Raw genomic sequence first — 24,595 nt, forward strand, 5'->3', positions numbered from 1 at the left:
TCCAGGGGAGGAATGTCCTTACCAGCACGTCCCATTACTGCCAGTTTCCTGACTGACTCCTTCTCCTGCTGGGGAGGACAGGGGACTGCCTCTTCTGACCTTCTTTTCCAGAGATGAGAAGCCAAGGGGAGTGTGGTTATTTCAAAAAGGTTTTTTATTTGTTTGTTTGTTTTTTACAGGCTCGACTGAACTGTAAGCACTGTGGGAAGCCAGTAATAGATGTGCGGATTGGCATGCAGTATTTCTCTGAATACAGCAACGTCCAGCAGTGTCCTCACTGTGGAAATCTAGACTACCACTTCGTGAAGCCATTTTCTTCATTTAAAGTTTTGGAGGCTTATTGACGAAAGCTTTGCTTTAGTAATAGCTATTTTATGGGTATTTCAACTTTATTACATATCTTTTTATAGGATTCATTCTGTGATGAAATCTAATTTCTTTTCTAACTGAAAGAGCAGCTTCTTTGTCAGTGTACATATTAATATGTATATATACATGTTATTAAAACCAGAATCCTCCTGACAAGATCTCTGTGAAGGTTGGAGGCAAGCCAATTTAATGGCCTTTCAATATATCCCATGTATGGGGTAAAGTTCAGCTAAAAATGATTTGGGTTTATTTTTTGTATAGTTGTAATGCAGTTTATAGGAAGGGTGTGGGGAGACATAAAGTACAGAGAAGTATGTCCAGTTGGAAAATGGGTAATAGCATAGGGTTGTTCCTCCAGCTTGGTGGAAATGGGAAATCCAGGAAATCCTGGAAAGAAATTATTCTGATACTGTTGAATTCATTCAGCCTTTTGCATTGGTTCCCAGGAGTGCAGGAGCTGGCCCTGTGTTGCCAGTCCCCTCAGCAGGCTTTCTTTCAGATTTCCCACGACCGGGGTAAACTAAAGTATCATGACAAGTGAATGTAAATGTGTGCCAGAAAATGCAATCTTGAATGAATTCTTTTGGCATCACGTCTTCCTGCCATGTGTGTTTGATGTGCATTGCCCTCACTGAGTTTTAGTGCAGGCAATAGTTCTACTTCCAACAGGGCTGTCATATGCCCAGCTGGGTCATCTGCTCATACCAAAACAAGCTGGAGATGTTAAAATCTTTTTTTTAAAGGTGTTTCTTCACAGACATTTTAGGGAAGGAACTGGCTGAGCTGAATGGGGATGTGATTGTATGTGCCTGCTGGGACTGAGGCTTTGCTGCCTGCTGCAGGCTTGTGTGGCTGGTGTGGAAGGAGAACCATGAAGTGGGATCTGGGCCCTCAGACCTCTATGAGCTGAGAGGTACTGAGTACAAAACATGTCATCACTTTTTAAAACAATTAATTGCTGCGCCTTTGTCTTTCAAAATTGTGTTCAGTCTAGGATCTAAAAACAAGGAGATGTTTTAAGGAAGCAAATTTAGCATATTTACTTTCTACAAGCCTCTGTGCTATACATAATAGACTGCATTAAGCAGTGAATTTGTATCAGAGAGCTTGGCCCTGTAGACTCTGCAGTTGTTGTTTCTTGACTCCCGTTTCTCCCTTCCTTAAATAAATTCTTTAAAATAGGTCATTAATCTTTTGCTTGGTTTCTCAAATCAGTTGAGATTTAAGGGACGTTTGGTTTTTTTTCTTTTCTTAATAGTGTATTTATGAAGTATTTGTCCACTGGAACAGTGTTTTGTTTCTGTTTACATGGTGGGATTATTTTTCCTTTCTTCTGAGGTCTTTTGTTTTTCCAAATTAGAGTCTTTTTAGAGTGTATCTGTTGAAATTGCCGTCTTGAAAATGACCCTGATAGTCTGCCACCCTGGGAAAGAAAACAAAAGCGTCAGAAGCCAAAATAGTGTTTTTTCCTATGTTGGACTGAGAATTACACTTTCTACTGAATTAAGAAATTACTGTGCACATAAAACTCAAGCTGAATATCCATGTTTCTTAGTGTAAGAATGCTGAGTTCAGAGTTTTATTTCCTGGCTGTCTTCACTGCAGAATTAGCTCATTTTAGCATTAGCTACCCACCAAGTAATGCCCAAACCACACAGAGCACTTATGCTGGCACAGGTCGAGTGGCAATGTCCTTGGGTGCCACCCAGCTCATGTGGGGCAGTGCTGGTCTGAACAGCCATGTTAACAGGCTGTGGTCACCTTCACTGGTGCTCCTCTTCTGTGAGAGTTCCTGGACTTGATTTGGGGTCTGGAGTGCGTTCCTGTGCAGTTGTCCCGTTTGCAACAGTTTTGGAAAAAAACTGTTTCTTCTTCTGGGAGAATTATGGGAAAGACTTTGAGAGACTTCTAACACTGTCCTTTCATGGCTACCACAAAGTTATACCAAGCCCAGCTGCTGTAGGACCAGCACTGCACCCACTGTCCATAGGAGCAGGACCTGGCCTGGGCATACCTGGGCAGGAAGAAGGTTTCTAGCAGATAAAACCTAATTAGCTGTGCAGTGTAGGCTTCCCTTGGGAAGAGCAATCAAATTATAGTTTGGATTAGCTCCTCCAGAAGGATGAGCCCTTCAGCTTTGATGGTGTGTTGAGCAACCTGCTGGAGTTAGGGTGGCTGACAAGGTTGGAGTTGTGTTGCCTGGCGGTGCTGTGAGAACTAGACCAGACAGAAAACAGCGGCTGTCGCAGTGGCCTGAAATCATGCAGCAAAGAGAAAGCTCCTGTAATTAAACAATTTAAGAGAGCAATTAAAGCATGCATCTCTTACTGTAGGTTCAGTCTTGAGTGCCAGTCACACGTCATGAGTCTGGGGTGTCGATACACATAGGATACATGGCATTGTGTGCCCACTTTTTTGTGCAGCGGTGAGAGAAGGTGTCACTGTGCAATGCACACGGAAGGGGAGAAGTGGGATCTCGAGTTGTCCTACATACTTGTTCACTTGCTTCCCTTAGAGTAGCTTAATTTATAATTCTGCCCTTTAAGTTCTTGGATGCCTCTCTACACCTGTATGTGTGACAATCAAAAATAGTAGCCATGGAATAAAGGAAATGTGGTCAGCTTTAAAAACCAAGTGTATGAGAGATTGTATAATACATCCAAGTCAAAACTAGGAGTGGAGCAGACTGGGAAAATGGGAAAGGAAAAGCACATTTAAAATCTTAACACTGGCAAGGAATTACATACAAATCTATCTAAGAAAACAGTTTAGTTTTTTGCCAGCTTTTCCTTTTAATTCTGCTGTTTAGTCTTACCTACTGCCTAAGGAAATGCCTGTTTTTTGTAAAATATATCTCTCAACTGGAGGCTAGCAGCACGCATAGCACTGTAAAAATAATTCTTAGTCGAAACCAGCTGAGCTACAGAAAGATTCTTCTGTACTTTCACTCCAAAGTAAATTATCTCTAATTTGTAGAGGCTTTCACTGCTTCTTGTCGGTACTGAAAGCTGCTTTTGGTTTACTGCAAAATGCTCAATTTTCTGTAACATGCAGATTCCAGTCAAGTAGTCAGCCCTCACCTTTGGCCATGAGAGTTTCTTGGGCTTTGCAGAAGTAGAAGTGCAAATGCAACTTCTTTGGGACCTAATGGCTACTTTGGAGGTTAAACTAGACCACAGTTGCACAGTCTTGACAAGCACTGGAAGTAGTCATGAGCTTACAAATGCATCATGAGGGAAATTACCTCCCTAGCTAGGGAGCTACTTGCTTTGCTTATTTGGCTAGTTTATTCTTCATTACCTTTCGTTTTTTTCTGATGCTGTGTGTTCTTTTTAAGCTGGCCCATGGTCAGATTAAGTTTGCCTGAAATATGTTTTGTAGATGAGAATGCAGCCCTCTGAATTTGGAGGTTCATTCTACTCTTAAGTGCACGATACTCCTTGTGATAGCAATAGGAGTTGCATGTGCAAATGCTTTTCTTTCCAGTAATTAACTCTTATTTCCATAGGAGAGGCTTGCATTTAGGTAGACTTCATATTTTGGATGTGTAAAACCGATTTCATCCATTAGTAAGATGTCTACAAATAAATTTTGATAACCATAACTAACAAAATGGACATTTTTACATACTGATGTGTAATTTGACATCTTCCAACGTGAACAGCCTGAAATTGCTTGTTCTGTCTAATGCTGCAGAGTCATTAAAACTACTGTGTTTTATAGCCAGACCATAGACTATCCTGTAGTCTGTTTACATAAGCATCTCCAGTAATGATCAAGTGTATTCATAATGAGTTTAAATGGAAGAATAAAGAATACTCCTACAAGGGAGGCATCTAGCCCAGTATTTTTCTTTTTTCTGTTTTTTCCCCCTTCCATGTATTCCTCATTTTGCTGTACCAAGTAACCAGGGACAAACATGTTGTAAGGCCACCAGTGAGAAAACCCCTCAAAAATATACTCATCCATAAAGGTTTCTTGTTGAGACATTCTTGGATTGCACTTTTGCAGATGGAAGAATATGTACATAGCAAATGAATGTTGATGAAATTAAAATAATTGGTTATGATATCATTTATGTGTGTTGTTAGAGAATATTTTGTTGTGAGTTCTCTGTATTAAAAAGTAATAAATACCAGACAGCTAATGGTGTGGGTTCTTCTTTCCCCAGTCTCTGGAGTAGTTTCTTACACCTACTTTTTTATAGAATTACTCCAGTTGCCTTAAGTTTAAAGGGCACAGTAAAGCCAGGGTTTTGGTGTCATGTAAAATTAAGCTTTGTTGTTGTCATTTTGAAGACTGTTGTGCTGCGGGGGTAATGGTGGGGTGTGTGTGGTGTGTCACCTTGCCAAACAGAAATCCTGCTCACTTCGTTGATGTCAGAAATGCTCCTTCGGTAGCGCAGTCAGTCCTGCAGGAGCAGTTTCAGAAATGCTGGTCTGCTGTGCCAGCTGCTGCCTGTGGGGCTGAATGGAAGACAGAGTGCTGAATCCTTCACTTCTGGAGGAGTCTGCTAGTGGAAATGTACCCTCTGGTGCCTGTGAAATACCAGAAGTGCTTCTGGAGGGGAGAAGGCAGCAGGGTAGCACTTAGAGCAAAAGGGTTTCCCACATTATGACAGAACACTTCATCTCTGAAACCCAGCTGCAAATCTTTGCTTCCTCTCTAAGGTTTTTCAGCAGTCTAACTAAGCATGAAGTCATCCATTTTAGCAAACCTTGCTCCATATGTTTATAGCATGGTTTTTCTGCCTTTATATATTACCACAGAGAAGTTCAGGAAGGATGCAAGTGATCAAGGCCATCTGGGCATACAAAAGGTAAAGACAGTCTGCTGGGAGGGAAGGAGTGCCACAGTTCAGGAGGCATGAGGTGGGGTTTGGAAATTTGGAAACTCTTTCTAAAGAGCCTACTGTAGCTGTGCATGTTTAATTTTGGAAGCAGATACTGTGGCTGGTTTGAATAACCTTGAAACTGACAACCTATATGTTAATTGTGAAAAGCCTTTTGGATAACTGCTGCTTAAAATAATGACTATCTGCTCATGGGATGGGAATGTAAATAAGCTGCCATCAGCTAATTACAAGTGACTGCAGTGATTCCATATTGATATTTTGCTGAAAGGATCTTAGGTCATGGTTTAAGCCTAAAGCCATTGTGGGAAAACTAAATGAGAACTAATCTCTTGGAGAGACTCTTCCCCTGGCATAATTACTGCAGTCTTTGGTACTGAGCACTAAACTGCAGAATTTCAGGTTTGATCTGCTGTGTTATTTCGTTGCTAAAAGAAACAGGAGCAGTGTGAGAATGTAGAGGAAGCAAAAAGTCACAGAAATAAAAAACTTTTCAAGCTATTACATGATACAGTATGTAGTTAATATAGGGGTGGTACAGGCAGGTTGGGTTAGGAGCATGCCTGGGCTTATTTTTCTCTTGAAGGCATCCCTGATTGTGTCAGAGGAGGGGAATGAACTATTCAGGCTGCATATGTGTGTGGGTGTGTGCACCTAAAAATACATGCCCAGGTTTCACACACATACATTTGTATTTGATTTCTATTCTGACAGTATTCTGTGAAACAATTTCTGTTCATTTTGAACCTGATCATATAAAACAAAACCTGCTTTCCAAACCAGCTGCTGCTACAGTATTTTGTGATTGACTTGGTACATTAATATTTTTTGGCCTTAAATACATCTGTTAGTCACTGAGCTTTCTGCATGTTTGCTTTTCATTCAGTAATGTCTGGCCAACATCAATGGGATGTGGAGAGAAGCTAAAGCAGCTGGTATAGCTCCTTAATCCACAAACCACCTGATCAGAAACTCACATGGGCTAGTTTGCAGAGCCAGACAATCTGTGGTGGCACCCAGGAGGAACTCTCAAGTCATGCTTCAAGAAGAAATCTTCTTCCTTGCATGAAGAAAATACTTTCCTTTTTGTACCTTTCCTAATGTACCTCCCTGAGGTGCTCTATGTTCAAGAGTTTGTGTTCAGCTCCATTATATAATGTAACCCTGAAGCTATTCCCTTTTGTAAAATGTGCACTGTACTTGTTTTCTTGTGAGAAAAACGTGCAGATCACATCTATCTTGTGGTGTCTGTGTCCCATTTTCCTGGCTACATGCTCATTTAATAGGCAGCTGATAAAAGGGCTGAATCTTAAATTTTAAAAATAAATTCTCCTTGATTATCTAGATAGAGTTACAGAATAACAAATCAATGCTACCTTTGTGTGATGCCTGCATGACTCTTACTAATATAAGAGTCATAACTGTGGAATGGAGTCTGTGGAGATAGAAGATAATCCAACCATAATATCAGGGGAATTTAACGTACAGTAATTTCACAATTATAAGCCACACCATTTTGACTAAAATTTTGGTCCAAACCCGTAAGTGCGGCTTATGATCAGGTGTGGCTTATATATAGACAAAGAACAAAAAGTTGCTGTTTTAGTTTGGAGGACAGGTGTCTGCTGAGAAAGGCAGGAGCTTCTCTTTGAAATGGAGAATGTAAACCCCCTCCCTTCAAATTATTGTAATTTTGAAATCAAGGGGCTTTCAGGCAAAGATATGGGAATTAGGAATAACAGTTCTTTACTAGGGAAATTAAAATAGAAATACAGTACTACAAAGAAACAAACTCCAAACCCTGACAAAGTCAGAGTACAACCTGACACCCCATCAGGCTGGGTGTTGGTAGCAGTTTGATTACAGTAATTTCACGACTATAAGGTGCACCCTTTTGACTAAAACTTCGTCCCAAATCCGGAAGTGCGCCTTATCGTCTGGTGCACCTTATATAAGGTACAAAGTTGCGAAATTTGCCAACCTGGAAGTGGGAGCCGCAGTTGGGGGGCGGTGCTGTGGGAGCGCTGAGTCGCGAGGGGAGCAGGTGGGCGCGGCCAGCAGGAGCCGCGCGGGGAGGGAGGGAGCCAGCCCCGGCCACTGTGCGGGGAAGGAGGGAGCCGCCGCCACTGGCCCGGCATGAGCAGCATGGGGAAGGAGGCAGGGAGCAGCTGCCGCTGCGAGCACAGCATGGGTGGCGTGGAGGAGGAGGCAGGGAGTAGCCACCACTGCTGGCATGGCGCGGGCGGCGCGAAGAAGGAGGCAGGGAGCAGCTGCCAGCCCAGCACGAGTGGCATGGAGAAGGAACCGGGCAGCCACAGAAACTGCGAGCTACGGCCACCCCAAGTCAACCCGGACCGTGGGCAGCCCTGAGCTGCCCCGAACTGCGGCAGCCGCGAGCCGCAGCCGCCCCAAGCCCCGCCTCGCCAGCTGGGGGCGGGTGGGAGTGCCGGGGCCCGCGCACGGGGAGGGCACTTGGGGATGCGTTTAAAGGCTACACCAATCTGTTAAAATGTTTGTAAATTGAGCACCTGCCAGTAAACTCCATGATTGCGGGATTTTGTTACTAATTTGTTACTTTGTTGCGCGGATCCTCGCTGCAAAAAAAAAGTACGCCTTATAGTCCGGTGCGCCTTATGGTCATGAAATTGCTGTAAATGGTGGTTGCGGTCCTCTTGCAGTAACAGATGTGGTTCAGTTGAAGCAGTGGTTCTGTACAAGGTGCAGTTTCCCTCCAGAGGTCCAGTGGTGATGTGCAGAAATCCGGTTTTCCTCTGGAGTCCAGTGGAGAAAGGGGCTCCCTTAGTGTCCCAAACCTGTTTTATCTTGGTAAGAAATGTTGGGCTCTTCCCTCTGGCTGGAGCAACTTCCAATGGGATGAAGTAATTTTATCAGTCACACAGTGGGACTCAATGGGCCATTAGCAGAAAATGGCTCACTGGAGGAAGGATGGGTTGTGAAAAAGATAAAGAACAATGCCCTGCCTGGTTTTAATGGATGGCCCATTAGCAGAATATCTGCCGTTGAGATAAGGATCACTGCCCCCAACCTCAACAGATGGTGATAGAACAGATACCTTTTATCACACTCTGTATTGTAACCCAAGACAGTTGCCGACACCTGGAAGTGCGGCTTGTAATCAGTTGCGGCTTATAATTGTGAAATTACTGTATATTTGCCAATTGCCAAATACTTCAGCCTTTTTCCCCCAATTTTCTTTTTCTTTTTTTTTTTTTTTTCGGTGCCTGAGCTTTTAAATGAGTCTGGCTCCAACTGAAGTAATACTTTGTGTTTGCAATGTGATTAACGTAGGCTCAGTTTAATTGCCTGAGATTTGTTCTGAGAAACATCCCTGCTAGCTGATTACTTGTATAATGTTTGCAAACCTCCCAATCCCCACATGACAACCTGATCCTTTTATATTTGTATATTTAGGAAGCAACATTCTGTTGGCGCAAGACACAACTACTAGCTGAGGATACTTGATGTCTGTGAGCTGAGCTCTTCCTTTTCTATATATTTGATAAGACCTGGAGGCACACAGCACCTCTGAGATCAGAAACGAGGAAGATTGATACACTGAATCAGAATCTAGAATCAATATTTTAACAACGAGGGAATATATTCTTCAAAACTTCGTTTAAATGATTGCTGTGGTTACAAGCCCTGTAACAAGGATATTTCAGTTGTACAAATAATTGTATTTAGCCTGCTTTTAAATCTATTTTCTACCAAAGAATATATGGAACTGTGTGGAAGTCTTTCCTTGCCATTGGACAGCCTCTCCATTTGTAGCAGTCATGGCTAGATTGGCTGCCAGGTTGATGGCAAAAGGGGATCAGGCTGCAGACCTCAGCATACAGCCAGGTGGAACATGGAAACCAAATGTTTGGGAGCACAGTAACACACAAAATATAATCCACTGCTTCAGGCAGTGCAGCAGCCAGGTTGGTTAGAGTCAAAATTGCACAGTGAGGGCCGTTTTATAGGAATTCTTCCTGTTATTTTGTAAGCAGTTCCTTATTTAAAAATTGGTAATGCTTGTACCTTGTTGAATTTAACTTCCTCTGCCTATGGCTGGAAGAGTCCCTGTTCCACTTTTTACCTCTGCTGTCCCACCCATTCTGGAGTTGAAGGGATGCTCACAGTTGGGGGGATCATGGACCTGGCTCCTTGCAGACACTGACCTGGCTCTGCGCACCTTAGTGCTTGCAGGTACAAGATGCAGTGTGGAGAGTTGGAAACCTTGGAGAGGGCCAGTATGGATATGGCTGAGCTGAATTGTTCTGCTTGTGCATTCTGCCTTCATCATCTCTGATATGCTTGTGACCTTCTGAGAACTATTTATCTAAAAGGCTGTCATGGAAAAGCAGGGCAGAAAGCAGCAGCAGTTAGCTGCTCCTGTTGCTGCATGTCAGTGATGTGAGACCTGTTATGCAGGGAGTCTAAAGCATCATGAGCCTGCTCGAGTTCCCTGCACCATGCAGGGACATCTGGAGAGGGTCCTTGCTTCATTAGTCATGCACTGGAAGATTGGTGGGAGCACACTGTCACCACTGTGCTGTGTGTGACTGCTTAGTCCCCATGGAGAGGGAGCATCCCCGCTCTGCAGCAGGTGGAACAAGATTGCCCACCAATCTTTCTGCTCTGTGGGAAGAACCTAATACAAGTAGGTTTCAGCAGTTGCCTGTTTGTGGCTGGAAAAAGTGAGAAATGAGTAGCTTGCAGCAGATCTAGGAAGCCAAGACAGGATTTTGGCAATGTAGTAGTCCCCTGAAGTTTGTGAAAATGGGGTTGTACCTGTTTACGCCAGAAGATTCGTACTACTTCTTTGAATAACTGATGGACATCAGAACTTCAGAATACAGGTATTGCTGAGAACAAACACTGTACAAATTAGTCTAGTCATGTGTTTGGCAGATCTCTCATTAGCAAGGAATTCTTAATAAGAATTATAATATTAATGAGTTTATCCGCTAAATCCCTTTCACAGGAAGGAAAGAATCAGAAATCTGACTCAAACGGTAAGGTGAGGACATTTGGCTGAAGGCATGAAAGAGGTGATGGGAGAATTAACATTGCAGTTCCTCTCTGGATTGTGTACAGCAGAGCAGGGCTGGAGGGAGAAACAGTTCTGACTCAACAGACCGGGGGAGAGGTGGAATTAGTACTTTGGTGAAGACTAAGAGAGCTTCACTCATGCTGTTTGATGACTCATTTTGTTTATTTGCAGTATAAAGTTTAGCTGGTGAGAAACATTGTCAGATACAAAAGGGCTTCCTCTGGTCTCTATTTGTCATTAAGGTCATTAGAGCTGGTGGGAGTTACCATCCATAGCAGTGGTCGCAGCCAATGCAAGACACCGTGGAAGGGGAGTTGGTGGGTTGCAGTCAGATTTTGCTGAGAATGGTGTCTGCACACTGGCACTCTCCTCTGCAGTGTTGTTGTGGCCTTACTAGAGTTCTGTTACTTGTGTAGATTTTGATGTGCTTCATGCTTGGCCTCTGATAAAAATGTGCTGGCAGGAGAGAAACACTGGAAGGCCCAGCCCTGTTCTGCTCCTGGGTTGAGAGCAAGGCTGCCCTTTTGTCCCATGACCACTCAGCTGCTGCCTCTGCACAAACACACACCTACACATAAAGCAGCTGGACTTTCTAGTTCAGATTGCTGCTGAATCCTCTCTTCCCTCTGTGCTCAGCTGCTGAGTAGTGGAAATGTAGTTTTGTGAGCTAAGCCAGAGAGAGTAAGCCGAGTTTTAAGCTAGGTGTGTATAATCTTCAGAAAAAATACTGTGTAACGGTGAACTCTCATTTTCTTCTGATTATTTTGGTGGATGCCAAGGCACCACAAATGTGCATGTGGGAACTTACACTGGTTTGACAGTGTCAATCTGAAAATGTACAGGATCCAGAAATGTCAGTATTGCACTTTTGGAAACCTATAGTGTGACAGTGAGGACCCCAAAATAAGTCTTAACTTTCCTCTGCAGTACTGTTGCTCCCTCTGACTGCTGCAGGTGCACACTGCAGTGGCACAGGGAAGATATTTCAGACAGGCTATTTTGAGTCCTGGAGACAGTAGTGCTAGGACACATACCATGTGAGAGCTTCATGGTATTGGCTTAACCTTGCCCCTGTCTTTTGGGACCAAGCCAATGCCTCACAAGTCCTCGCAGTTAACTAGTTCATCAGCCATGACTGTTAGCTACATTGTTTCATCAGTTTTCCAAATAAAAATACATATCCAACAGACTTGAAAAGGGTTATCACACATGTATTGTTCAGACTGGTGACTGGAGAAGCTCTGGGAGATGTAGGGTATGTTTCTGTTTAATGTACAGTAATTTCATTTTGATAAGCTGCACCATTTTGACTAAAATTTTGGTCCGAAACCAGAAGTGCGGCTTGTAATCAGGTGCGGCTTATCATCGTGAAATTACTGTACTTAAAATTATCTGGATGCAGGAGTTGAATGCCCTGTTGGCAGGTTTGCTGATAGTACTCAGCTGAGAGGTGCTGGTGACTCTGGGGGGAGGAGAGGCCTTGCAGAGGAATCTGGATAGATTGGAGTAATGGGCAGTGATTCATGGGATGAAATTCAACAAGTCCGAATGCTGGATTCTGTACCTGGGACAGACTAACATCAGGTACAAGTATAAACTGGGAGAGAAGAGTCTGCAGAACAGCTGTGCTGAGAGGGATCTGGGAGTGTTGGTGGGAGCAGCTCAGTGTGGGTCAGGAGTGTGTGCCCAGACAGCCAGGAGGGCAAAATGTATCCTGGTCTGCATCAGACACCACAGCACCAGCCTCATCTTCAGCACTGAGAGCAGTTCCATAACTTAAGGAGGATGTGAAGGTCTTGAGTGCATCCAGAAGAGGGCAACAGAGCTGGTGGAAGAGCTGGAAGGCATGTCCTGTGAAGAGAGGCTGAGGGCTTTGGGCATGCCTAGTTTGGAGAAAAAGAGGCTGAATTTTGACCTTGTCGTTCTTGGTAGCTGCCCGAGGAGGGGACATGGAGAGGGAGGTGCTGATCTCTTCTCACTGGACTCCAATGATAAGACACATGGGAATGGTTCAAAGCTGGAACAGAGGAAGTTCAGACTGAGCATTAGAAAGCTTTGTTTTTTAGCAAGAGGGTGGTTAAACACTGGAACAGGACTTCCTAGAGGGGTGTTAGATGGCACAAGACTGTCAGTGTGTAAGAGGCATTTGGACAGTGCCATTAACAAAATGTTTCAATTTTTGGTTGTCCCTGAGGCAGTCAGGTGTTAGACTGGATGGTCCTTGTAGGTCCCTTCCAGCTGAACTGTTCTGTTCTATGCTATTCTACTCTAGTCTGGCTTCTCAGCAACAGGCTGGTGCAACAACACAAAATGTCTTTACAAGACTGACTTAAGCTTCTTAACCTTTAAGGATTAGAAAAGACTTCTGCTTGTTTTACTTTCTCTGTTTGAACATAGCACGTATGGGTGTGCTTTAACCAAGTTCTTGTGCTGCTGCATTTTTCTTCTTAATCCTTGTAACATTTTGTTTGGCAAGCAGGAACAGTACGTGTGGAAAGTTCATACACCTGTGTAAATGTTATTGTTAACAATTAGTGCTCTGCTGAGAACTCAGAAAGTTTGGCAGAACCTCAGGAGAAAAGCTCTATCAAGCACAGGAACCTGAGCCTATGGGAGTTAGTGCTCAAGTAGTTGTTGCTGTGCCTCACATCCTGTGGGAGCTGCAGCTGCAGGGGGATGAGGATTTTGCATTCCTAATGGACCTGGATGAACCCACCTGTTGGCCAACAGTTTTTTCTCTGCTCATGTGGCACAGCTGCCTGCAAAGTCATGCCCTGAGCAAAGTAAATTCAAAGTTATTTGGTTTGCTTGAGCATTTTCATAACAATCTAAAGCTGCCTGAGGCATTTTCACCAGATTGGGTTAGAAAATGATCATGTGAGCTGCCATGCTGGAAAAATAGGTGAGGGTTTCTAGTGTGATGGAGTTAATGGTGAGGTACTGGGAAGACTGGTGGATAAATGGGGAGTGGTGGCTGTTTTACTGGGAGAGCAGCAGTGTGAACTGGCAAGGAACACACTGCTGCAGTTAAACATGTACATGGGTTCTCTTGTTATAAAATGAGAATATCCCACATCATCTCAAGGGCTGGTTTTGTCCAGCTTGGAAAAGGCTCAGAGGGAATCTTAAACTAATGATGGGAGGCTAGAGAGAGACATGGGCTACACCAAGGAAGATTAGATAGAAGGAAAGAAATTCACTGTGAAGAAAAATCAAATATGGGAACAAGTATCCAGAGACCTGCAGTCTCTGTCCTTGGAAATACTCAAAACTGGCAGGACTTGAGCAACCTGATGTAGCTTCAAAATCAGTGCTGCTTCCCTTAGGAGGGGGAGGTGATCTCTAAAGTTCCCTTCCAATATAAGATATTATGTGATTATAATTTTTAATGGCATCTTAAATTAGATGAAAGCAAATAGTCTTACTGAGCAATAAACGTTACTTGCACTCAAAATAATTCACAACCATATTCAGTACCCACATTTTACAAGCAGCAATACGAGGCAGAAATATCATTAATTTGTGTGAGACACAAGGTTCCAACAGCAGAGACCATAATGCACAATTTCCAGGAGTTCCAGGTGCACCACCACCTGGTATCTGCATTCTATGTCTCCCCCTGCTTTCCACTGGTACTTGTGGGATTCTCCAGGGTGCAGCAAAAAACCCAGGTCCTCTCTGGAGTAGAAGGGTATGAAGCAGAGCAGAAGTGTCCCTGCAGCTGTGGTGTTGCAAACCTTACGCCACTAAAATGTCTTACCACAGCTCTGCAGGTCTGTAACAAAACACCTGCATCATTTGATATGTTACATTAATACATAATTAGGATGTCAGTATGGTATATGTCAATTCACCAGTAACTGTGGCTTAAGCTGTGTTTCATTAAGAATCTTTATTGTTATGTGTGTAACAGAGACATAGAAATAGATAACAGCAAACATAATAAACTAAAGATGTGGAAGTCCTGGGTGAATTGTCAGCTGCTGTTCTGCATGCACAAGGTCACGGTGATCTTTTACAGATGGAGAAGATCAGTATACTTTTGTCCTAGTTTTGTCTGGAATAGGGTTAATTTTCTTCCTAGTAGCTGGTACTAGTGCTGTGTTTTGGATTCAGTATGAAAATAATATTGATAATACACTGATACTTTACTTTTTGCTCTGTAGCTCATATTCTAAGTCAAGGAATTCTCAGTTTTCCATGCTCTGTCAGTAAGCAGGTGCACAAGAAGCTGGGAGGGAACATGTCCAGGACAGCTGACACAAACTGTCCAAAGGGTTATTTCACACCGAGTGAAATATGAAATGAACTGAACTGTGGGGAATTGGCCACTGATTGCTGCTCAGGGACAGGCTGGGCATCAGTCAGTGGATGGTGAGCAACTGAATCATGCATCACTCATCTTTTTTGGGTTTTATTCCTGTCTTGCTCTTTGTATGTCCTGTTTCATCACTACTATTACTACTATTATTATTACTGATATTGTTATTATTGTATTATAATCTATTTCAGTTGTTAAACTGTTCTACCTTTTCTGATTTTCCTCTCCATCCCTCAGTGGGAATGAGGGTAGTGAAGGGGTGTATACATGGTATTTAATTGCCAGCTGGGGCTAAACCATGACACCTTTCTGAGGAGCCAGCTGAATGTACCATGCTGTTGTGAACCATGTTTGTAAACTGCAGTTATTTTCATCTAAAATGTTATGAGTGTATTTAAAGATGCAGAAAATGGCAGGTGAGATAAATGGGTCGACCAAGGCAGGTGCAGAGATCTGCTACTAAGCCATCTCTCATGGTGGCTGGTCCATCTCTTTCCAACCCTGTGTCATGCCACTGCTTCTGTCGCCAAGACTTTTCTGAACAGACTGGCTGTGCAGAATAGCACCAGTTAAAGGTGTGGGTTTTGTGCAATGGTCTGGCAGTCTAGCAATGGTCTAGAAGCACAAACTTAAAACCAAAACTGTCTCCAGTTGATGTAATTCAAATGTGACCCTGGGTTTCAGAAGGTAACACTGCATTACCAACCCACAAAGAGAGGTGCTTCTAGTAAAAATGACATGGAATTCACTGGTTTTCTTCTTTCTGTGAAAAAATGCTGTGGTTTTTTTTTACATTACATTCAGCGATTCAGCCTCCAGTGTAACAGAGACAGAGTCTTGTGTTCTGGGATGCTGTGGTCTGTAAACTTTGATTTAATAACATTTTGTAATAAGAGAAGGGAAAGGAAAGGAAAGGAAAGGAAAGGAAAGGAAAGGAAAGGAAAGGAAAGGAAAGGAAAGGAAAGGAAAGGAAAGGAAAGGAAAGGAAAGGAAAGGAAAGGAAAGGAAAGGAAAGGAAAGGAAAGGAAAGGAAAGGAAAGGAAAGGAAAGGAAAGGAAAGGAAAGGAAAGGAAAGGAAAGGAAAGGAAAGGAAAGGAAAGGAAAGGAAAGGAAAGGAAAGGAAAGGAAAGGAAAAGGAAAGGAAAGGAGGAAAGGAAAAGAGGAAAGGAAAGGAGGAAAGGAAAAGAGGAAAGGAAAGGACTGTATATGCATATTACTGAGTAATTTTGCCAATTAGGCTCTACCACAATGGCTGGCACCAGAGACATGATCCTTGAAGTTAGAGTGGTCACCCTGCTGCTGGCACTTGACCTGTTCTGTATGAGATCCCAGGTGTCTGTATGGAAGTGTGAGAGCTTTCTTTGTGTGCAGAAGATGTAACACACAGTTCCAAAGGCTGCAGCTGGTCATTATCAATGTGTGTTGGATATTGTGTCTTCCCTGTCTTTTGTGTTAAGGGTCACAGTGAGATTCAAAATGCAATTTTCCAAATTCTGTATTTGGTCCAGGAGATGTCTGTTAAAATAGTCAATGGAAAGGCTACCATTAACTCTGAAAACAACATTATAGTCCAGAGTTAACATCCAAATGTGTGGATTCCTTTATGAGCAAAGGATGGGTGGAGTTCGATTAGCAGTTATGGTGACCAGAATTGAGGTCATGTTTCCCTAGATACAGTCAGAATAAAAACCCAACGGGATCACTGCAATGATTGAGTTAAAATTAACTTTTCTTGGTGATTGTGGTGGTGTATTTTTAACCTGAATTGTTTGAGTGACCCAATTCAAATGCAGCCATGCAGCAGCACACTGGTGAGGACAGCGGGTGCAGCATCTGAGTGGGAGTGATGCCTTGAATGGAAGCACAGGGGGACAAGCTGTAACTCATGTTTCTGCCAGAGATGGCATTTTATTTTTATTTCTTTGGAAACTGGTGGGAAACTCAGGGGAAGAGATAGCATGATGCCTAGCAGCACTCGACCCTTGGGACTTAAGGTTCTTTTCTGTGTAGGATTGGCTGTGACACTTGGAGGTGTGTTCAGCTTGCAACTTTGTTTTTCAGGACCTGAGTTAGCTGGCAGTGTGCAGGCTGAAGCTTTCTGGTTTTTCAGCCATAAGGCATCTGGACCACCTAAACTGAGAAAACAGAAATTCCAGAAACCAAATGAATCTCAGCAGATGTCTATTTTTAAAAAGTTATTGCTTCTTAGTAAGGAAGAAATAGCTACCATCACCACCTCTCCTCACCCCCAAATCTGTGTCTGATGGTAAAGGAATAACTGTGTGAAATAAAAGCAAGGCTGAAGGAGGCAACCACAGAACACAGCAGGACAGATGAGACTGCCAGATTTGATCACATTGAACACTGGGGAGGCAGGTCTCACGGCCACTTACTGCCTCCAAATGAGTGTTGAAACCCACACAAATGTGGGTTTCTGTGCCTTGAGTGCAGAGGCACCTGAGGAAAGTGCAGCAGAGCCGTTGTGCAGACTGCCATCCCAAAGGCTTTTCACAAGGATACTACGCATAGTCAGTTTTATATTGGGTACCAGAGGAAGAAAACAGCAAGGGAGGCCAGGAATTAATGTTGAAGAAGAATGAGAGAATGTAGGTTAGCACACAGAAATCTGTGATGGTGATGATTATTTAATCTTCCAGTCTGATGCAGTGGATGATGAAGAAGTGCTTGGTTAAATTTTGCAGATTTTGCACTTCAACTGAGTGTAGTCCAGCTTTCCACAGCTCTACAGGCCATGAGATTACACATAAACAATCTCCACAGTTCAACTCTAAATGCTCTATGCAGCCTGGGATCAGCCAGAATTTTCCCTACAATTCTCATCTCTTGTAAACATGTGAAGCCAAATCGTGAAACTAAAAACTATGGAGGTCACTCTCCTATGCTTTCAGTGTTGTATGTGTGCATACATCCTAAAAAATGAGGAAGAAGCTGCTGGGATAAAATGCAGCTGGTACAGGGTATTAAAGAAGAGAAGCAACAGGCATGTGAGAGAAACTCATAGTAATAGGAGCTGCAAGTATGTGAGTGCAGTGTTAGAATTTCAAGGGCAAAAATGAGGAAGGTGGAATAGAGTGGGAGTAATTTTCCCAGAAGGCTGTGTATTTATTCATGAGGAATGATGCTGTAAGAATAAATCATAACTATGTAGGAAGTTTTTATCTGCAGGATCCTTGTCTCCCTGCTTGCTGAAGTTGGAAGGTATGAGACATCAATTACATAATTAAAGATGTGACCATAATGATTATGCAAAATGGAACCTACCTAAAGTTATTGCATTGAATATTTGAATGTAAAAGAAAACATCAACAACTGAAGGCTATTTGAAGAAAAAGAAGGGCGTATTCAAAGAAAAAAAAGTTGGTTTCATGCAGGTGGTTACTAAAATGGCAACAGAATCAAACAAAATCAAGGATTAAAACCCCCAAAACATTAACAAGTATATAAATTGCATTAATTTTAAAAGTCACCCTAATAGCAAACAAAACTTGTAATACAAACTATATTTCTACCAACTTAAGTCAATGGAAACTAAAAAAGAAGTGTATCAGGTGAGTAAAACTTTTTATCTTAGGATACAGATTTGTTATAGAATAATGTTTTCACAGGCACATAACTGGCTTGGTTTTTAGAGATGGCCATTCACTTAGGGCTTTGCATCTGAATATTTGATGGGATTCATGTTACCTAATTTAGAAACCTAACAATAGACATATTAAATTTAAATTAGTTGTCTTAGGCTGGCTCTAGAATCTGAAAAGAAAGATCATCTTCAGAGAGAAAGTAATTCCTTCTGACTTGGATGCCAGTCTTATCATGGGATAACCTGTCCTCAAAAGATGCTTTTTCTTCTCCGCTGCTTACAAAAAGAGCTTAAGATAACTAAGACTCAAATCATCTACTTTCACTGATTAAAGACATGAGATAAATCCTGTAGGTCTTGTAATCTAACATAAGGCATTCACATTCACAACTGTAGTCCTAATAGCTACAGGCCATATCCAAACACACTTAAGCAGTTTATGCTCTGCAGACTCCAAGGGTTAGCTCCTGAAAAGGCTGGACCAAGCAGTTCACACACATATTTAACCAGTTGGCAGTAAGCAAAGATTCAAACCCCATTTTTGGAGGGTGGCATGCTCTGTGGCCACTGTTTCCCACAGTGTGTCAAAGATGACCTCTTTCCTCTTGCTTCACCGGTATTTCAGCTTTGGCTTGAATGAGTCACTTGTCTTCCGTGTCTTCTTGGGATTTGTCTATAAATATGGGTTTCTTTGATTGTAAGATTTCCCTTTCCAACCTCTAAACATCTTGTTTAATTGTCCTTTTCAAATTCTTAATCTATCCAGCTCAGACTCTGAAAGGCCTAGATGGAATTCAGAGGAGAGGGATGAGAAACAAGGAATGCTCCTACAGGATTGTTTAACCTTCTTTTGAAAAGCCTGCTTACTCTCCTCACTTGAGACTGTAGAGCTGTCTGGGTAGGTACCCTCTCTTGCCTCCTTCCTTCATCTCTGTTCTTGGCACCAGAACAAACCAGTTTCTGACAAGGTGGCCACATTATTAAGCAATAGCTGTTGGGAAGCAATAGCAGATGGGAAGAGCTGGTTAGACAAGAAAGGGGATGAGAACGTAGCCAGCCCCTGGAGGTATCTGTGAGTGGGATTCCTGTTTTCCTGGTTCCTCTTTGCTTCTGGCTCATTGACTTGTGCTCTGCTTCCAGAATGGGGGGACAGGCGAGTGTCCTCATCTTTCTCCAAGGAGCATTAGCACATGCAGCAGTGCCAGGAGGGAGCTGCGGTTCATGTGGCTGTAACTGGGTGGGACAGCACCATCCAGAAGCATGATCTTAGGATTATTCTTCTGTATTCTTCTGGAATACATCCTGGTACCTTCCACTCTGCTTTCTGCTCCTTGCCTTGAAATTGGGATCTGCAACCAACTTCTGAACTTTGAACCTCATTTGTAAGCTGGAAACAGGCATGATCCCCATTGTCAGCCTTGTGATTCCAAACAGTGTGACAATGAAACAGTTTTCTGTCAGATGTAGAAAGAGAGTTGTGACCCCTGGGAACTGCCACCAATTTGGAAATTGCTGTTGTTTTCAGTTATTTTATGTGAATCTAGAAAAGATCTTTTCCCTTTCCCTGTAGTTCTGTTGAAAACTAAACCTATTCTAGAGCACTGAGCAGAAAAGACCAATGGAAGGTAAGGCTAAAAGCTTGTGGGTGTTTAGGCTACAGTGCTAAGTGGTCATGTCCTTGCCCAAAAATTCACCTCTGGTTGTTGCACCACTCCTTGGATATGGCTAACCACATTTATGGTTTCACTATTTTACTTTGTAATTACAGATTCCTTTCACCTCATTTATTAAAATCACTGTGTGTCCAAGTAGGCCATCTTTTATGCAATGTCAAAATAAATAGACAGAATTAATTACAAGTCTTTAAATATATGCATGAGAATTGCAGTGGTTTTTGAAACATGGAAGTGCAACACTAAAATTATTTTCCTCAATGAGATGACTCATCATCCCTGGGAAAAAAAGATCCTGTGATTTCATTGTATTTTCATGTCATTAAGAAAATATTATACTTCAAGCAGATGAGGGACTGCAAAATTTGCAGACCCATTATTACTGGATAGTGGTAGCAAAGAGAAGTGCATTGCATTTGCATACAAATACAAGAGTGTGTTTTAGAAACCAATTTTTGTTTCTATAAAAAAAAAAAGGTATCCATTTAGAAGACAAAGCAGAGCTCTGGTTTGCAGAAGACAAGCCTGGACACACTGTGTCTTCAATCCACTGCTTCCATATCTGTGTCCCCTGTTTGCTCCACAGACTGACCCTGGACAGATCTATCTGCTGAGTCATCTCCACATTCTGCAGCTTTTGGTGGACCCTGAATGGGTACTGGCATATTCCCAAGGGAAGGGCATGTGTTTTGCATGGGTGTGGGCGTGTTTTTGGGGGTCGCTGGCATGCTTTCAGTGGGTATTGGCATATTCCCAGTGGGTACAAGGACACTCTCAGGAGGCATTGACACACTTTCTGTGGGTGTTGGCATGCTGCCTGGAAGTGAGGGTGTGCTTTTGGTGGGCTTTGACATGTTCTCAGTGGGCACTGTCCTACTTTCAGTGGGTGCTGGTGTGTGTTCAGTGGGTGCTGGTGTGCTCATGCCGGGCTGCTCACAGTGATTCCCAGCCTCTGGATGTGGAATGAGAGAAGCAGGGGGCTCTGGCACCAGGATGGCATTATGTGTTTGAGTCTCACAGGTCTCTGGATTGCTGCTGTTGCTTGGGAGGGACTCCTCTGCCTTGTGGGACACCCTGAAAGCTTCAGCCAGCTGCTTCAGCATCCTCTTGTCACTCTCATGCAGCTCAATGCTCGCCTGCTCAGAGGAGGAAGGGGTTGTTTCAGTATCATCTTCTTCATCTTCTTCTTCTAAGATACCATTTCCATTCACCTCTTCTGGGAGCTGTGCTTGCTTTATTTTTTTGTACAATTCATTCCTCTCTTCCTGCAGAGCACGGCAAAGGTTCTCTAGTCTCTGGATTTTCAGCATGAAGCACTCATATTCCTTGGACCTCATGGCTTTCTGTAGTCAAAGAAATCAGTAAAGGTACAGGCTCAGTTGGAGTGCATGCAGTTCATTAGTGGAACTGGCAATTAGGAAATGATTTGACATCTAAGCAGCCCTCAGAGGATGCTGCCAGGTGGCTGGCTTTCACCAACTGTTTTAATAACTATGGTCTTTTGGACCAAAGCTTCAAGAGGAAATTCATACCTGTACCTACAGTGTATTAACAATCTGGATACATATTCAGAGCAATTACGCTCAAATATATTTGCAGGAATATCTGCTGATGATCTGGAGAGAAGGAAAAGCACAGTGGATGTCCATACAGATAAGCTACCAAAAGCCTACTTGGACTTTGGGTTGGTATCGGTGTGAATTTGGAGGAAAACAAGCTGCCTTTTTTTTGTTTTGTTTTGTTTGGTTTGGTTTGGGTTTTTTTTGGTTTTTTGTTTTTTGTTTATCTTGCTTCTGGGTTCTGTGAGAGCATCCTGAATTGGAACACTTTCTACACCCAGTGAGGAAACAAGAGATACAGAAATCCATAAAAATAGAAATAGCAACAGTACAGAGCTACAAAGCTAACCAGAAAGATCTGATCCAAGTTCAGCATATGTTTGGGGTGAAACTTCAGGCAGCCTCTTATTGCCTTTGAATGAGTTCCAATGTGCTTATGAACTTCCTTTGCAATGCCCCTGGGACAGCACATTTAAAAGTATGGTGAGACACAGTTCTTGCTTTGACTCTTAGAGTCTGACTACGCAGGAAGTTAATGAAAGGCATGATTTTAAAGTTCATTAGCTAGAACACATTAATTCCCTGGGTGGATGCTCTTATACAGAAAGTAGCATGATGTGAACTAATGCCAATTTGCTACTATGGAAGAGCATTCAGAATCACCCATTTTTAGAGCACTTAAAATTCAGTTACATAATTCAGTTTCTCGTGAATGTAGTGGACGCCTGCACAATCTAAAAGCTCTACCAGTTAGGATTGTCTTTTCCTCTAAAGACATCCAATTATCAAGGTAGCTTGAAAGAAAGACCCTTGGATTCAAGAAGAATTTTTTCACTGATTTGTGGGATTTTCAGGTTATCTCATCTCCTAGTTAAAGCTTTATGTTGGGAAAAGGATGCATCTTGAGATGGGAAATACTGCTCACCTCTTCAATCATGTCCAGTAATGCTCTGTTACAGTTCTCAAACCTGGATTTCCATGTAGCAGTATCCTTTTCCAACTTCTTCATTTTCTTTGTCATCTACAGAATCAGGAAAAAAAGCTGAATCACAACAGAAATTCCATGCTGAAGATGAAATCAGGGCAGCCCCTTTATTCAAGTCTTTGGCCCTACTCATAACTCTGCTATCAGTGTCTGTAGTGTCTGTGCTAAGTAATAATCTATGTTAACTGATGGATTTCGTTTGAAATATCTGCTATATCACTTTCAGCCTCTAGTCCGTAGTCCCAACAGTAGGACCAGTTGATTGTAGCCAACTTCCAGCTTACAAACTACCACAAAAACAAAAGGCAAAGAAATGGTGTTTGTCTTTTGACAAGACTACACTGTTAGACTACTGAGAAGTTAAAGACAGGCTCTTGTGAGCCCTCAAGTCCAGGGAAGTTCCTCCTGGAAGAGTCACCCCTCTATACTACCTCCACAGCAAACCACTAGCCAAATAGTACCATTTTTCCTGTGGGTTTTCTGCGGGCAGAACTCTCTGTGAAGAATTATTAGATGCTGCCTGAATCAGGGCATGAGGATTTTGAGCTGGTGGCAGAGCAGAACATTGTTTATTATGAAAACAGGTACAATATGTAGATGTGTTTGGTTTTTAACTCCCATTCATTACAGGAAATAAGAACCCCAGCTGCAAGGAAACCATCTCTTGGACTGTTTCCACATGGAAAGGGGTTGGAGGGCTTCAGCTCTGCCTACCCGCTCTAGTGGAAAGATGTGTAGCCTATGTCAAACTCTCTGTATCAGTGTCAGTCACCCAGAAGGTTCTGAGCACTCCTGGGAACATGGTCTGAGAAATGTGGCTTCAGACTCCCCCTCAGGTATGTCTTAGAGATCTGTATCCAATCACCACATTAGATTTTAGGCAAAATATTTATTCTTCCTGGCATTTTCAGTTTTAGCTGAAATTGACAGCTTTCTACTCTCCTTTCTGCTGTCAGTCTTGCAGAGCTGAAATCTAACCGGCTGTTGGTCATGGCTGAGTGTGTCCTAAATCTTATTTGAATGTTGATGAAATTATTCTTCAAAATGTGCAGAGATTGTCCCATCTCAGGTAGAATTATTAGAGTGAGAAACATCAAAATCTAAAAGGAAAGTGTCAATTAGAGAGTAGAGCTCCTACTCACTTTTTCCATCTCCTGTTTGAATGTGGCAAACACTTCATTGCTTTTGGCCAATGTTTTCTGAAATTCTTCAAATCTTTCAGAGTAGAGAGTGATCTGTAATAACAGATTAAAACAAAAAACCAAAAAATCCTCAGTAATTTGAGAACATCCAGGATAGCGAACTTCTACTTTGGTAGAAGATAATAAAATAAGTCTTGTGTTTGGACATGGAAATTAGCTTCTGTTTGGTGACTGTGAAGCACAAACATCAGGAAACAAAAACTCTATGCATTTTTTTATGGTTGCAAACTATTATGATTCCTCCATTGCAGAAAGATAAACTGAGTAAAAATAGAAAGAGCCAGACAAGTGATTTTAAAATAACCTGGGAGTTATGGATGCCCTATTCTCCTGAATATTGCAGCTGTGGTATCCCTATACAGGATATCCAGAAGAAAAGTAATTCTGTAGATATCAAGACTTCTGAAAACATTTTCCTTGGTTTGATCCCTGGTCCATCTCCACGGACCTGAGCTAGTCCAACCACTGATGCTGTGCAGGATCATTCATCTGTCCAGCCTGGCAGCAATCTCACCACAAGTGATGTGGTGGCTGAGGCAGGATGGGTGCAGGGCACTGGGAGGGTAAAGAGCAGCCTGCAGTATTCCAGTGTGTGGGTGGAAGGTGGTTGCCCTCTCTCTTCACAGCAGAAGGGAGCTGGATAAAGGATTATTTAGGAGCTTTTCTTTGGTGTGATGCCAGCCAACTTATCCCCTCCCCTGATACTACAGTGAAGTTACTGAGGAAATGAAGATTTAGAAACGGTTGCTGATAGTGGGGTGGGTTCCATTCTGGTTTTGAAATCAGGGATGGTTATATTATGCGTCAAGCTAGTTATGGTGCCCCTTGCCACAGTCACCGATGCAGGGTTCCAGCCAAGTACAACTTGGGCTGTAAGGGCCTTGGAGGCTGAGAGGAGGATACAGGCTGCAGCCCTTCCCCTGGAAGCTGAGTGAAGGTTAACCCATGGTGCCAATATCAGAGATAGTTGACAT

The 24,595-nt window shown here is 42.7% G+C and overlaps 2 protein-coding genes across 2 annotated transcripts in view; one reads left to right on the top strand and one right to left on the bottom strand.

Moving 5' to 3' along the window:
* The window catches only part of HECA (hdc homolog, cell cycle regulator), a 31,839-nt gene extending 27,323 nt beyond the window's left edge, over positions 1–4,516 (top strand). Inside the window, exon 4 of the mRNA XM_033055294.1 lies at positions 180–4,516. Within this exon, the coding sequence (XP_032911185.1) occupies positions 180–344 (165 nt within the window). The 3' untranslated portion in view covers positions 345–4,516. The remainder of the gene's footprint in view (positions 1–179) is intronic.
* An 11,233-nt stretch (positions 4,517–15,749) lies between these two features.
* The window catches only part of TXLNB (taxilin beta), a 31,190-nt gene continuing 22,344 nt past the window's right edge, over positions 15,750–24,595 (bottom strand). Inside the window, exons 7-9 of the mRNA XM_033056170.1 lie at positions 23,562–23,654; positions 22,360–22,455; positions 15,750–21,218 (exon numbers count right to left, since the gene is read on the bottom strand). Of these exons, the coding sequence (XP_032912061.1) occupies positions 20,418–21,218; positions 22,360–22,455; positions 23,562–23,654 (990 nt within the window). The 3' untranslated portion in view covers positions 15,750–20,417. The remainder of the gene's footprint in view (positions 21,219–22,359; positions 22,456–23,561; positions 23,655–24,595) is intronic.

Source organism: Catharus ustulatus, chromosome 3, assembly GCF_009819885.2.
Source record: "Catharus ustulatus isolate bCatUst1 chromosome 3, bCatUst1.pri.v2, whole genome shotgun sequence".
In the NCBI taxonomy this organism is placed as follows: Eukaryota; Metazoa; Chordata; class Aves; order Passeriformes; family Turdidae; genus Catharus; species Catharus ustulatus.